We start from the raw sequence: 15,689 nt of genomic DNA on the forward strand, positions 1-15,689 counted from the left end.
AATACTGCTATTGTAACAGGTGTTTTGATGACATCTTCTGGTATTTGATAGATCCTTTGCACCAGGAACTTGATAAAATGACACATCTCACTGGGCAGGACCTTCATCAGCTCAGAAACACTTCTTGCATCTCCTCCCCTGTCCCTTTTCCACAGAGCTACAGTTGAATCTTACTACACTGTAGCTGAGGTCCCAGTCACTGTCTCATGTGGCTATTCCAGCTACCATTGGATATGCCAATCCCGTGGGTTTTCCTTTTGTCTTTGCCTTGGGTTTGTAAGTTGGCGTTGCTCCTTTTCATTGTTTTTTGTGTACTGAGCCAATGGGGACTAACAATGATTTGGAAATCTCTGATTTCTTTCTCTCACTTTTCAGATGGAGACTCCTGGATATCTCAGGATCAGCTGTCTTCTACCCGAAACCCAAACAAGACAGTGCACATAAGCTGCAAGCTCTCTGGAGTCCCCCTGCAGAACACCATTGTGCACTGGTACCAAATGAAAGAAGGGGAGTCCCTGAAACGAATCTTCTATGGCTCAGCCAAGAATTACAAGCAAGACAAGCCCAACTCCCGTTTGGAAGCTTATGAGAATGATGGTACCTTTTACCTGATAATCAACAATGTTATCACAGCAGATGAAGCCACATACTACTGTGCCTGCTGGGATCTCACGGTGTCTCATTATCTGAAGGAACCTGTAAGAAAACCTTCTTATCCCCACTCTTCAGCTGCACTCACAGTCCCTCAACCACCGAGGACCCTCAGTGCTCACACTCATAGGATGACAGGTGTTAGGACTGGGCGGGTCCTTGGGACTCATTTTTTCAGAGATTCACTGCAAATGAGGAAGCTAGAGCCTGGAAAAGGCAAGTGGCTTGTCCTAAGCCAGTGGCCCAGAGAGGTCACTGGGTCACTATAGCCCTGTTTCCACCTCCATCCAATCTCTTTTCTTGTTTCTCTTATGTGCACTACTAATATAAACTTCTTTTTAGAAATATTACATTCATTCAAAGAGACACAGTGACAGATAAGCCTCACATCCATATGCCATTAGACCCCCAATCTAGACTGGCTGACATAAGCCAAGTATGACATTACTGCACAACTGAGGGGTGTGTTCCATACCCCCTCATCCCCATGCTATTCTCCTATGGTTACCTGTCCACCTTCATTCCTGCAACTTTCTCTTGGTTCTGAAGTCTCAATACCTGGAAGAGCTTCTGTGGCATAAATAGGGTACGGGGGGGAGAGAATAACTTCTTCATGTTTATATTTATTAAGTTTTTGCCAGTTCTGGAAGGACTTGTTGGTACAAGGCCTATATTTCTTACTCTACACCATGAAACCATGGATCACTTGTAGCTGAGGCCATAAATTTGACTCAGAGTTGGTGGCCCTGGCTTGACACCTGTCTTGTTACAGAGATGCAGACTTTGTTTCTAACACCCTGTGACTCTTACCTAGATAAGAACAGTGGCAACAAAACCTATGCAACAGTGTTCTAGGCATATGCTTCTCGGCAGATGTCTCAGGAGCAGCCAAATAAAGTGACTGCAATTCCAGTCTGACTCCAACATCCAAAATATTGGTTATTTCTTCTCAAACTTGTTTCCCATGCCTTCTAAGGCAAAAATGTGGATGTATTGTAAAGAAGACAATATGGTCCCACCTGATATATTGGCCATAGCAATTTATAGATGCAGCTGAAAGAGGTAAATGTACGGATGATGGTTCATGGCAGATTCTATATTTATGAATTCTCTTCCTGTTCACTACCAAAAGCCCAGAATCTGTACCTGTCATCCTGGAACATGGAGAAAGAAAATTTTAGAGCTGAGCTGACAATAAATTTCCACAGAAACTCCTGTCACAAATCCTCATTTGGTACAGAAAAACATTTCATATTTGCCAAAAGAGCCATGGACTCCACATGGCATGTTTGCTTATGAGAACTCTCTATATAGAGAAATTTCTGTAATAAAAGTAGGGGCATGCCACATGTTCAGTATGAACAAAACCCTCAGAGACTGGATGATAATCTAATGCAGAAAGAAGACAGATAGTAAAAATCATGAATGGGAAGCACCTGCTGTGTGTGCTCTGGCTTGTCCTCTTCCTAATAGTGGTCTTGGGTAAGTCCAAAGAGACAGGCCCAGTGCTTTATCATGACCTGCTCTTCTGCACAGGGACACTTCTGTTGTTACATAATGACATGATACGGACTAAGAATGGGAATATTGTAGAAAAGTACTTATCTCATTATGTAGACCAGGCTGGCTTCTAACTCACTGAGATCCACCCGCCTCTGCCTCCCAAGTGCTGGGATTAAAGGCAGGTGCCACTGCTGCCTAGCTCAAATTCATGTATTCTTTTCAAAAACATTTATTTTTGCATTATATATGAATAGATGCTTTGCCTGAATACATGTATGTATGTACACCATAAGCATAGCTAGTGTCCATAAAGCCAGAAGATGTGCTGGATCCCCTGGAACTGGTGTTGCAGACAGTCGTGAATGGTCATGTCATGTGGATGCTAGCAATTTAACCCAGGTCCTCTGAAAGAGCAGTCAGTGATTTAACCACTGAGCCATTTCTCCAGCTCCTGCATATCACTTTTAACAATGTAGCCATATAAACAATATTTATTCTAGCTGTCTATGAACAGAGAAAGGCTTTTTGTCTTCAACTGTCTTCTCTAATTTCTTTCTTGATTACCTTATAGTTTTCACTGTAGTTATATTTTGAACATCCATACATTGTTTGACCATTTCTATGAAATTTTTTGTTTCAGTATTTCATGATTCTTGTATCAATAATATATTATACCATTAGTCAAATGTCTTTTTAAACTCTTTTTTCAAATTAAGTAATCAATTAGTTTTCACAGGACTTGGAATGAACCTAGGGTTTTATATATATATATGTGCTATACAATGAAGCCATATCCGTAACCATCTCTTCAGTTTTCATTTTTGAGGCAGTCTCATTACATTGTCCCAACTCACTTTGAACGCACTGTGAAGCCTAGGATGACTTGTGATCCTCCAGCCTGAACCTCCTAATTAGCTAGGATTACAGCCACCATTCCTAGATGAGAATTATTTTTTGCCATTTAGTGTTCATGAATCTTCACAGAATCTATAATATACTTAATTATCCAAATTCTAGCACTCACATGTAAGAAAAAAATAAAGCAAACTTTATAGTAGTCAAGATTGGAATTGTGGCTAGTTTAAATATGAATTTAGAAGATACTGGCTTCCTGATAAGTGTACGTTTTTTTTTCTCTATAATTGTGTTTCTTCATGTATTCGGATTTTAGTGGACAATTGCTAAAACTGATACTGTTTTGTTTATATAGTGCTTATATCTTCCTGTTTTCTTTTTTGTTTACTTTTGAGACTGTAATTTAATTACATTCCTCCTTTCCCCTTCATCCCTCCAAGCCCTTTCATATGCTCCTTTCTGCTCTCCCTTCATATTCACGGCCTCTTTTTCATTAATTGCTATGATATGCATATAATATTGTATATGCATATATATATTTTTAATATAACCTGTTCAGTTCATATGATGTTACTTGTGTGTATCTTTTCAGGGTTGATTGTTTGGCACTGGGAAACCAATTGATGTGCTCCTCCCTGGGGAGGACCACCGCTCCTACTCCTGGCTTTACTCAGTTTCCTGTGAGTAAAGACAGACCTTGTGGACTTTCTCCCATCCAGTTTAGACTGTTCATTGGTATCATCCTTGTTCTGCTTACATTTGGGTAATCACATTGGTGAGATTTTATTAATAGAATTTCTGATATTACTAGGAGACACAATCTTGCAGACAATGCACAAATCCTCTGGCACCTACAATATTTCTGTCCCCTCTTCCATAATGTACCTTGAGCCATAGCTGCGGAGTTTTGTCTTTGTAGATATATCCACTGGGATTGTGGCCCACTACTTTTTTTCTGGTTACAATTTTCTCTATCTGAAGCAAATAGAAATTTCCTTGATAAGAAGTGAAGGCTACACTTACCTGTGATTATAAGGACAAATATTTATTGATTGCTGTTAGTGATTTTGCTGGTTTAGTAAATCAGTACTTGGAGATTCTCTCCCAATAACCATGAGTTTGCTAGCATTCAATAGTTAGTTAGGTTTCCAGTACCAGGCATGGTATACCTCTTGTGGATCCATCTTAAGTCCAATTAGAAATGTGTGTGTCACTATTTTTTTTACAAATGCAATGAAACATTTTATCTCATTAATTTTTACAATTATTTTGTGTGTACGCATATGTGTGTGGATGTGCACATGCCAAGGCATGAATACAGAGATTGGAAGACAACTTAAGAGAGTTGGTTCTCTCCTTCCACCATGTGAGTTCCAGAAGTCAAACTCGGGTTATTGGATCTGGAAATGAATGCTTTTACGAACTAAGCCACATTGTTATCCTTCATTATTTACTCTTTTGTGTTTTAAATTAATTTATGTCTCTCTAAATACAGACAAGTCTTAAAGCTTCTGATAATTCTCCTCCTGGTCTTGGAACAAAGACTAACGGTAGAGAACAGGGATTGAGAGCACACCATGCTGTGTTAAGTCCAAAGGGTAAGCAACTGTTCTGAGTATTAGAAAACTGGAATTGTCAATAAACTACTATTTAAAATCAATCAATGAAATTTTACAGCATTTTACAGATGAAATTTTTATCTAGCCTTCTTCTCTATTCTAGTAAGGCATGACAGATTACATTTTTCATTGACATGGCTATAATAATGATTCTTGATGAACAGCAACTAATAATGACAGCCTTTTGAACATATAGAATTTGGCTCACATTTTTCAAATACATTGGCACATTTTTATCTTAAATTACTAAAGAGCTTCCCCTTTTCAGAAATGTCTCCCCATTTCCTAAGGAAAAAAATGGTGCTTGTGAGAACAGAAAACACATTCCTTTGATGCAAACACTGAGCAGTTTCAACTCAGCTTAACTCCTGGAAATTGAAAACAAAACAATTCTTAGAATATTTTCCTAGTTACTTGGGAAAAAAAAAACAGTTGGTTAACCAGTTAGCCCAACTCTCTTCTTCTCCAGTTGCACCCCCTTTACTTTCTATTATCACTGCCTCCAGGGAAAACAATGTATGAAGTTAGTTTGTGAAGAAACTTAAAAGTTACCAGATGTCATACAATTTATATTCAGTGGATTTCTAAGGAACCCAGATCAGTTTGTTATGCCAAGTTTTAGCCTGCATATCATGTCATGAATGTTTGGAGAAGGTTCAGATTTTTGTAGAAGCTGTGAGCACTGTGATAGCTCGGGCTGGAGCAAGGTATTTGCAGAAGGAACGAAGCTCATAGTAATCCCTTCTGGTAAGTAACTTTTTTTTCTGCTTTACACCAGTGATGACAATATAATATATATATATATATATATATATATATATATATATATATATATTTGTAGAAGAAGAACAAAAATGACTATGAGCCACTGTGTCTTACTAAAAGATTCTTAGCTTGAGTCATTTTTCAGCATATATTATTGAATATGAAAGCAAAAACTACTTTATAAATGGTTTCTTCTTTCCACCCAGAAAACACTGAAGCTATATTTAGAATAATCAAATACACAAAGTATAAGTGGGAGTCATTCTTAAGATCATGTGCATAGACTATTGGTATAAATTATTGCTTCAGGATAGTGTTGTAAAAGGTGTTTAGTGAGTCCTCAAAATGGAGTTTTTCTGACTTTTTTCTCTGTATTTTGAAACAAAACTAGTGCTACATTCTCCAGACAAACTGGAAAATCATTATTGTTGGTTTTGATCATAATTCACAGTAAATTACTGAAGAACATGAATAAATCCACTTCTTATTTGTCTGACTCCTTGGACGGTAGGTTGTGACCAGTCACGGTTTATGTCACTCTAATTCTTGAAATATTACCTGGAGATTTCTGTTAGAATTTGTAGTTTACACAAACCACTTCTGTTCAGTGTCTATGTAAAAGGCTTTCATAGTTTTTCTACCTTTATTTGATCATTATTTCTCTCAAGGAAGCGTAGGATGATTTTATAGTCCAAATTTTCATTTTCTGTATCTTGGTTTTTAATAAGAACACATTTGTTGTCAAATTATTAGTATTTATGTACAAATATTACTGCTTTTATTTCTCTCTGAAAATTCCCCTCTGAAAAAGACATCTCAATTAACTATAAATTGCATCCTAGGATAAGAATTTATTAATAAGTGACAGCCCTTTAAGGGAAGAAATACAGGAGCATCTGGAACATGTTGAAAAAAAATAAAATAAAACTTTTCCACCTATGTGAAATGACACAAACTGCAAGGCAGAGTGTTCTCAGACCTTAGATTCCTAGTTACACTTAGCTCTTATGTGACTTTGCTTGAGTTTTGTCTCAACCTCAGTAGAGCCAATTTTACATATTCATATAAACAGTAACAAAATATTGTCAGCGATTTTACATGTTCACAAGCTAAATTTCAGATGTTGGGTATTACATGCAAATCCATCCAAGTGTTTCACCCTGGCATAAAGCACATGCCTAAGGGAACATTTTCTTTCTATTCTTCGGAGTAGAGATGGGAGAGAGGCAGGGGTGCAGGTGCTGTGAGATCCAGCCTCAGCATCCTTAGAATGGTTCCTGCTTTGACCAATGATGTCCAGAGAGGTCAGGCTACAACTAAGAAAGCTGTGGTCTTCCTATTCTGGCATGGGAGACCTGAGCAAAGAGTTTAGAGTAATTGAAAAACACAACTTTATGTTTAGAGGTTAAAATCAAATATAGTCCAACACCTGTTTTATTGACCGATAGAGGAGCACATCAATTTTCAAATGTGATAAATTTTCCACTTCAAAATTAAAGAAGTATTTGGGGAGGTGAGTTGGTGGGTACAGTGCTTGCAGCATAAATGTGAGGACCCTGGTTTGAATCCCCCGAGTCAGCCTAAAGTCATGCACAGCAGAACCCACATGTGACCCTAAAATAAGGCAGGACAATGAGGCATGGATAGCTCCAGAAGGCCACCTGCCTGCTACACTGGAATCTGGAATGGTAAATAACAAGGAGATCTTTTCTGAAACAAAATGGAAGGTAATGATTGAAGTAAGGCTATCCTCTGATTGCCACATGGACATATGGCAAGTGTTTGCTGAAGTCACACACAGGAACTTGCAGGTTTCCCATACACACACAAAGTCAGAAAAAAGAAAACTAGAAAAACATTTCAAAGCACATATCCTTCAGAAGAAAAGCAGATATTGAGTGGATATTGTCTCCAACATTCATTTTGAAAAATAAAATGTGGCAATTAAACAAACCCATTGATACTGCAACTAAATCATACCATTTGATGTCACACACACACACACACACACACACACACACACACACACACACACACACACACACACCAGTACTCTTAGCCTATGAGGCCAGGTAGATAGCAGTGTCCTAACATGGCTTTGAGGACAAGATCTCATGGCATTCTTCGGTTGATTTTCAAGAAAGATCCAAGACAGCAGCTGCAAAATAGAGTTTGGTGTGAGCTGAACTTGTATCTGAACTTTCAGAGAAAGATCTGATTCCCATGTGTTGTGCTGCTGACTTGGAGAGCAGGCACTGTTTTCGACAGTAAAAACAGTGTTCCATGCATTGGCATGCACTCTAGGCTTCATCACATTCCCCTTTGCTTTCCTTGAGCAGCAGATTTCTTATGATGGTGGATTCGAAAACCCAGGTAGATTATAACACCGTAGATTGTAGATGAGGCTCTCCTCATTTCACCTAGATTTAATTTCAAACCAAACCCTCCATTACTCTGACTAACAGCAAAGCTTTTTTTCCCATGGAAAGACAATATTTTATTCAAGTGCAAGTCATAGTGCTAGTTGTTGTTGCTGGCAGCCATACTGATGACTGTAATAACCTCTGCATTTTTAGTCTTTTTAATCAGTTTTCTCATCTAGTTTTATTTTGGTTTCATTGATGTAGTGAGGCTGAATTGATTTACCATAGCAGATATGTTTATGGAAAATAAAACAGCTAAAACTTAGAAGTTGTTTGATTTGCTCCATCTCAGAACTTGCTATGAATCAGTTAAGTCAGGACCAAGTCTTATTCTTACAAGAATTCCAGACCCTGATGTTGTCCCTGGAATCTAAAGAGTCAAGGACATGAAACTAATGTAGTAGTTTTGATATGGGTTGAATCCTCCATGTTTGGTAGAGGAATGAAATGTGTTGTCATAGTGGATATTGAACAAATATATTTTCAAACTAATTGAGGCAAGGCATGGCCATAGTGGCCTGGAGGTGTAATGTTTAGAAAGAAGAGGGCTATGAGCAGGATTCCCTGCAACGCTTTCCAGAAGATTACAATTTCAAATGTTGATACTGAAGAACACTGTACAAACATCCTAGTAATACTTGCAGACATTTGGACTTTCATAAAACATTCATATGTCACATATGGAAGTCATTTATTGAAGCATTTGACACTGGTGTGGTGCTTATTATTTCAGACAAGTGTGTTATAGATTCAATAGACAGTTGCCTTCCTTTTCCTCCAGGTCCAGTGTGCTGTGAAGAAGTCTGGGCTTTGTTTCTCCACTTATACCACGTAGGAGACTTTGTGCTCAGTTCCTAATAAGTAAGACAGATGAGGGCATGAATGGCAAGATTATGTGAGAACAGAAGGTGATAATGTGAATAAAGCATGTGGTACATTGTTCAAATCATAGCAGACACAAAAACTGTGGAGAGGATTGTCTCCACCATGGAGAGGTGATATGTTATCATTTAGCCAATAACATTTATTATACAGAAAAGTTTTCTGGGAGATGCAACTGGACTTCTAACTGCTAAAATGGATGGTTATCTTCATATTTATGTACAAACACACACACACACACACACACACTTTCCATCTGGAGGCATTAATTTTCTTTAGCAACCCATTTCATTATTTGAAAAGAAACATAACTCTAAATAAGTTTTTAAAGGATTTTTATTGTTAGCCAGGTGGTGGTGGCACATGCCTTTAAGCCCACCACTTGGGAGGCAGAGGCAGGAGATCTCCATGAGTTTGAGGCCAGCATGAACAATAGAGCGAGTTCCAGGACAGGCTCCAAAGCTGCACAAAGAAACCCTATTTCAAAAAACAAAAAAAGATATTGTTAATCATTAAACTTTTTAGTAGAAGTTGTGAAAACACTGTTTTGTTTTTATTTTGTATTTTTTTTTACATTTTTGAGAATTTCATACATGAGTACTGTATGTATACCCTTTTCACTTCACCCTCGTCCTCTTTGAACTCCTCCCTGTCAAATTCATGTCTCTTCTGTAACTATTATTGTTATGTAAATGTATATGCTCACATGTGTATGTGTAAATACAACCTGATAAGTCTGCTTAGTGTCATTCATATGTATATGTATATGCTTATGTCTAAACCACTTGGGATTAGACAACTTGTCAGGGACCCATTCCTACAAAACACTAATTCTCCTTCTCTTAGCATTCATTTATTGTCTGTAGTTCTTCATCTAGGAGTGTGGCCTTGTGGGAGTTTCCCCACCCATGCTGGAGTGTCAACTGGTGTTGTAATTGTTCATATCTTGTTTAGGAGACCATATTGTTAAGATTTCATAGGTACAATTTCCTGTCATATATAGAAGGCACTATTGAAACAGATGTCCCAATCCTTTGGCTCTTCATTTTTTCTGCCTCCTTTCCACATAACCTTGAGCCTTGAGGAAACAGGTTGAATGACGACAACAGCCCCAATTAGGCCTGAGTTCTCCAAAGTCTCTCACTTCAGAACATTGTTCAGTTGTGATTCTTTGTGTTAATTACTATATGCTTCAAGAAGAAGCTTCTCTGATAAGGGTTGAGCAATGCACTGGTCTATGTGCATAGCAATATGTCATTAGGAGTCATTTTATTGTTACGTTCCATTGGCAGAATTATAGGAGTATATTTTTCCTAGGCTTGTGACCTATCTAGTCTTTAGCAGCATCAGGTATGGCTTCCATCTCATGGAGTAGGACTGAAGTCCAATCAAAAATGGTTGATTATTCAATAAAATGTTCTATAATTTTACCTTTACATCTTTCAAGCAGGTTGCTACTGTAGGTAGTAGGGTTTCTCCTCTGGAATCATACAGACTACCTTCTAGCATATATTTTAGGAACCTTCTACAGTTGTAGATTTCCATGTGATTTTTCAAAGACCCTTTAGTGTTAGTTGTCCATACCCACATTCCTCTTCTACTTTGCATTCCCATCCTTCTCCCTATTGAATCATATTCTAGTTTCCTCTATAGCACTATATTCTATATATCCTTCCCTAGATGATCCTCTCTCTCTCTCTCTCTCTCTCTCTCTCTCTCTCTCTCTCTCTCTCTCTCTGGTATCTCACTAGGTGCTTATCCACTGAAATCATTCAGATTGAAGCACCTAAATTCAACACACTAGGGATTATTTGGAGGTGCAGCTATGTGCCCAGTGCCCAAACCTGGAATGGTTCTCATGTGAGAGTGAGATGGTTTCTAAAAGTAAAGATCAACTAGGCGATCCCCTGAGAACTTTAAGACTGAGAAGGGAATCTGCAATTTCATCTAGCATATCTACTTGATGGACTGTAAACACACATGGGAGGATATCTTCATCACACAAGGGACTTCATGTAGTTACAAAGAAAACTTCAAAGCTACCTCCTGACATCTATTCCACTGAGCTATAAGGAAAGCAGGGCACGTTATAGAAAAGCTAAATGAGCAGTGGGTTGCACTAAATGGCCAGAGAACAAATTACCAAAGGACGGGGATGGGAAGCATGCTAGAAATGACAAGAAACCTTCATCTGTACAATGACCATAGAAGCAATTTGGTTTCCTTGTCTTCCATCCATCCATCCAACCAACCATCCATCCATCCATCCATCCATCCATCCATCCATCCATCCATCCATCCAAATGCATGTATGCTTCACCCTGAGAAAACAAAGGTAGTGTGAAGAAATAAATGGTTCTTAACCAATCAATATTTGTGTTTATGCAATATTTATTTTGAGTAAGTAGATTTAGTGGTTCATGTCTGTAATCACAGCACTTGGGAGCAGATGCCGGGGAATCAGTATAAGGCAGACCAGGAGGACACCATCCACAAGTACATAGAAAATTTGATACTACATTGTGCTACATGAGGCTCTGTCCAAATAACAACTACTATCCTCATTATTATTATCTTTATTAATTTTCCATTTTGTCTTACAGACAAAAGCCTTAGTGGGGACCTTTCCCCCAAGCCCACCATTTTTCTTCCTTCTGTTGCTGAAACAAATCTCCATAAGGCTGGGACATATCTTTGTCTCCTTGAGAAATTCTTCCCAGACATTATAAGGGTATACTGGAAAGAAAAGAATGGTGATAAGATCCTGGAATCCCAGGAAGGGAATACACTGAAGACTAATTACACATACATGAAATTTAGCTGGCTTACCGTGGCGGAAAAGTCAATGCACAAAGAGCACAGATGTATTGTCAAACATGAGAACAACAAACAAGGAGTTGACCAAGAGATTTCGTTTCCTCCAATAAAGAAAGGTATGTGCATATATCCTTTGAAATATAGCTTTCTAGAAAATGTATTTGAAAATACCCAGTTTTTCTATGATGTACTAATAAAAATTAGCATAAGACTCTTATGTTAACAGGACCATTGCATTTATTTTACCTTGTACTTTACCAAAGAACTAAGATGGCAGAGGCTTTAGGAGAAAAGGTGAAAATTTTGCTTAAACTTTTCTAAGGCCATCATCATTATCCAGAATATCCAGATCTGATTCTCTTCCTTCCTTCCTTCCTTCCTTCCTTCCTTCCTTCCTTCCTTCCTTCCTCTTTCTTTCTTCCTTCCTTCCTTTCTCTCTCTTTCTTCCTTCATTCCTTCCTTCTTTCCTTTCTTTCTTTCTTTCTTTCTTTCTTTCTTTCTTTCTTTCTTTCCTTTTTGGAAATTGTTAATTGAATTAACAGAAATGACACTTTAAAATAACAAGCTTCTAAGTACATGATAAATGCTAAAATGGAGGTTCCACTTTTGATGACTTAATTAGGAATGCTCTGCCAAACAAGCAAAGTCATTTACTTTAATCTTATTGTGTACCAAGTTCAACGCCCAAACACTGATGTCTTAGTTAACAAAGTATCCAAATGGAAGAGTCAAAGCCTGCTACAAAAAAAGGAGTCAATTTAGCAGTTCAGATTTTTGTTGTTGGGGGTGGGTAGACCATGATTAGTCAGTGTCCCTACATGGAGGGGGATGTACAGTGAAGAATGCATACTCTTTCCAGTGTACTCAGAATAATTCAGATATAAGATCTCAAAGGATCCCCTTAATTATGTGAGGTACATGGCTGCACGTCCAGGCAGAGAGTTGAATTGCAGAGGGCCTAGCAGTGGTCTCACAATTCACTGTGTGTTATAACTGCTGGCATTGAACAACAGTTCCAAGGCTCAGGGGACCTTCTGAACCTGTGAGGAATGAGTACATATAAAACCTGTGAAACTCTTTCTGGTCACTGTCTGGGTTTCTCCTCTGGAATCTGCAATGAACAATGAACTTTGAGCAGTTGCTTTGGGAAGGTATGCGTTTTGGAAAGATATGGCTGTTTATCTTTGAAGACTGTTTTAGACAGTTTACTATATTTTTTAGGGTAAAAATAAAAAAATATTGTTTATGAATTTATGCTCCTCTGTGTACAGAAACACAACAAGTGAGTGTTATGTACTAAGTCTATATATAATTATATAAATTTATATATAATTATATAATTATAGAGTTCATATTTTAATACACTTCTGTCTATGTGAGGATATATGTTTTCATTTGCATGTAGATAAATGCATATTCACAAACACAGAGAGAACTGTCAAATAATGTGCATATTAATTAACAAATTCTTCTTGTCATTTCTTGTAGTTGCCATGAGTACTGGACTTACAACTTGCAAGCATGATAATGGTAAGTTTAGTATGTTTGCCTTTTTGTCACATTATAGCACTTTTCCTTTTGAATATAACAATGTTTGAACTGCCTTGAATTAGTTTAGAAATATCTAAATGTCTGGATGTTACTTAATGGACAGTGACATTTACAGCTAATGTGTCACTACACACAGATCACAGCAACACAGTGAACTACCACTTCAAGTGTACTTTAAGGAGGGGCAAAGTAATGTATCCTAACCTATTTTAACAAAGGAATTCATTTACTCATATGTCTAACCACAAAGAAAGCATGATAAAAGTTAAGTCTAGGTTTTAAAAGTCATCCAGTTACTTGCTAGTTGCTGGAATTGATGGGTGTAGAGAAACTGACTTCCAAGTTCAGCCTCCCTCTTAGTGGAGGGTGAGTGCAAATGGTGAGTGTTGAGTTTCAGGTTTGGAAACTCAGGTTTGGTTGAGGAGAACTGTTACTCAATTAAGTTCTCAGAAATCAATACCTATTACTCCCTCCTCAGTAAGATGTGCTATGATGTTAAAAAACAAAACAAAACAAAACAAAAAAACAGCAGATGGAACTAATTAAAGAACTCTTCTAGATGTGTGGCAGCTTCAGTTCACGAGCACCTCAGCCTACTACACCTACCTTCTCCTACTCCTCAAGAGTGTGATCCACTTAGCCATGGTCAGCTTCTTTCTGTTTAGAAGAGCAGCTGTCTGTGGCAATAAGAAGAGGTCCTAAGGAAGTGAATGGTGGTAAAACAAGTCAGCTACTTTTCACCCTTTACTGTGAAAAGGTGCCTTGTGGGGTCCAGCTAGATTTTCTTGCTAGCTTTGACCTCTGTAAAGTCCAATGTATATCATTCTGTCATTGCATAAAAGTTTTCAAACTTTTACAAACAACTGAGCAACATCTCTATAACTGAAAACATCTCTCTCCTGATTCCATCCTCTTTGACAGTCTCCTCCCCAGGAGTCTGAGGCGTCACAGCTCTAGTATGCATAGTTTGTAGCTTCTGCCCACGGTCCTTGTTCCCCTTGAACCAGCTAACTCCCTGGAAGCCTCCACTCCAGACAACCTCAAGAGCTTTCTTAACTGCTTGAATTCTTGCCTTGTATTTCACATTAGAGACAATAAATTTTCTAAAATACCAGAAGTTTACTTTTGTCAATCTTTACTTTCATTTCCTAACCCTGAAAGGCACGGTATGGCAGACAACTGAGTCATGGCATTTGGCAATGGTTGGTAACAAGAGTCCAAAATCACATTCCTACTCTTGGTCTAGACTCTGTGGTAGTGACATTTCTTACAATAGTGGGTGTAGGAGGAACCACTGACAATTGAAAAAGCCATGTAACTGCTGTTAAATGCCGTCAGATGTTGGATCATTTGATTTGGGGCTTTCTTTCGGTAATGAGCAAATATTAACATGACTCCAACTGTGTGTGCTCAGCTCTGCCTATGTTTCACAGAAGAATGTTTTCTGATCCTCAGACTGCTCCCTGAAAGCGACCAAAACTTCCGAGAGGAAAAGTGATGGCGGAGACTGACCCCTGATACCCAACTCTCAGTACCACAGTTGCCCTCTGAAATGAAGTTAGAATATTCTATCCCCTAGGGTTTTGTATGTTAAATGAACAAGTAACAGCAAATACAAGCAAGTCCTTGAGAGCCAGGCCCTTGACCCAACCTTAGAGAGAGTGGATACTACACTCACACACCAAGGCACCAATAGTGGTTTCTATTCTTTTAACAGGAAGGGTAGCAGATTGCAATAGGATCATGTCTTGTGCTACATACCAAGAAATCTCTGATCTTCTAACAGCCCCTTGGGCCACAATTTTGGGCCACAGTTTACAGATTGGAGAGTTAATCTTACTACTAAAGGTCACTGTTTTGAAGTAGCACTTACAATTTAAAGCCAGATTTCTCTGATCTCGTGTGTGTGTGTGTGTGTGTGTGTGTGTGTGTGTGTGTGTGTGTGTGTGTGTGTGTATCAAAGAGAGATAATAGAGAGAGAACATCAATGTACTACATACCCTACATCTTTCAGTAATATTAAATCAAACAAGCCACAAATTATAAAAGTACCCACTGCTTCCTTAATAAAGTTAGTAATAACTTGTTTAAGGACTTGTGAGTTCCTCTCTTTATTACTCATGATTACTCCAGGCCACTGGCTTGTTGTTCTTTCTCACTCATCCTTCCTCTAGCTAGAAGTGCAATCTACTCTACAATAACCACAAATGTGTCACTCTGTAAGCTAGAACAACTATTCTGCTTTCCATTGAGCATTTGTCTAGTTTGAAACTGCTCTTCTAGGGAGAGCACTAATACAGTGGGCTGTGAGTCTCAAGTGTGGCAGATCTCTTAATGGTATTGTGTGGATGTGAGTAGCACCCTGATGCTCAGGTTCATCCATAGACTAGATTACTTTTAGAAGAATCTGGGAATCTAGGTAATTTCTGATGCAGGAATGACGTTATGCAACTTCCTTGGTCCAAGATTTTTTTTATCACAACACAACAGCCTCAAGCAGGTAACTACATGGTTTTATGGTAGAACCCTGAATCAGGAACCACATTTCACAGATAGAATACTGGCTGGTTTGACTTTTCTTAGCTATACCAGCTTCTCATTTGAATGACAAAATTTGTTCATG

General features: G+C 38.3%; 1 gene segment (V, D, J or C); it reads left to right on the top strand.

Annotated features, from left to right (window-relative positions):
• Positions 1-233: 233 nt before the first annotated feature.
• LOC103162074 lies at positions 234-13,768 on the top strand. The segment is given in 6 exon segments: positions 234-276; positions 376-674; positions 5,336-5,375; positions 11,302-11,631; positions 13,004-13,045; positions 13,626-13,768. Coding segments are annotated over 6 exon segments (897 nt in total).
• The last annotated feature ends 1,921 nt before the right edge of the window (positions 13,769-15,689 follow it).

Source organism: Cricetulus griseus, chromosome 3, assembly GCF_003668045.3.
Source record: "Cricetulus griseus strain 17A/GY chromosome 3, alternate assembly CriGri-PICRH-1.0, whole genome shotgun sequence".
In the NCBI taxonomy this organism is placed as follows: domain Eukaryota; kingdom Metazoa; phylum Chordata; class Mammalia; order Rodentia; family Cricetidae; genus Cricetulus; species Cricetulus griseus.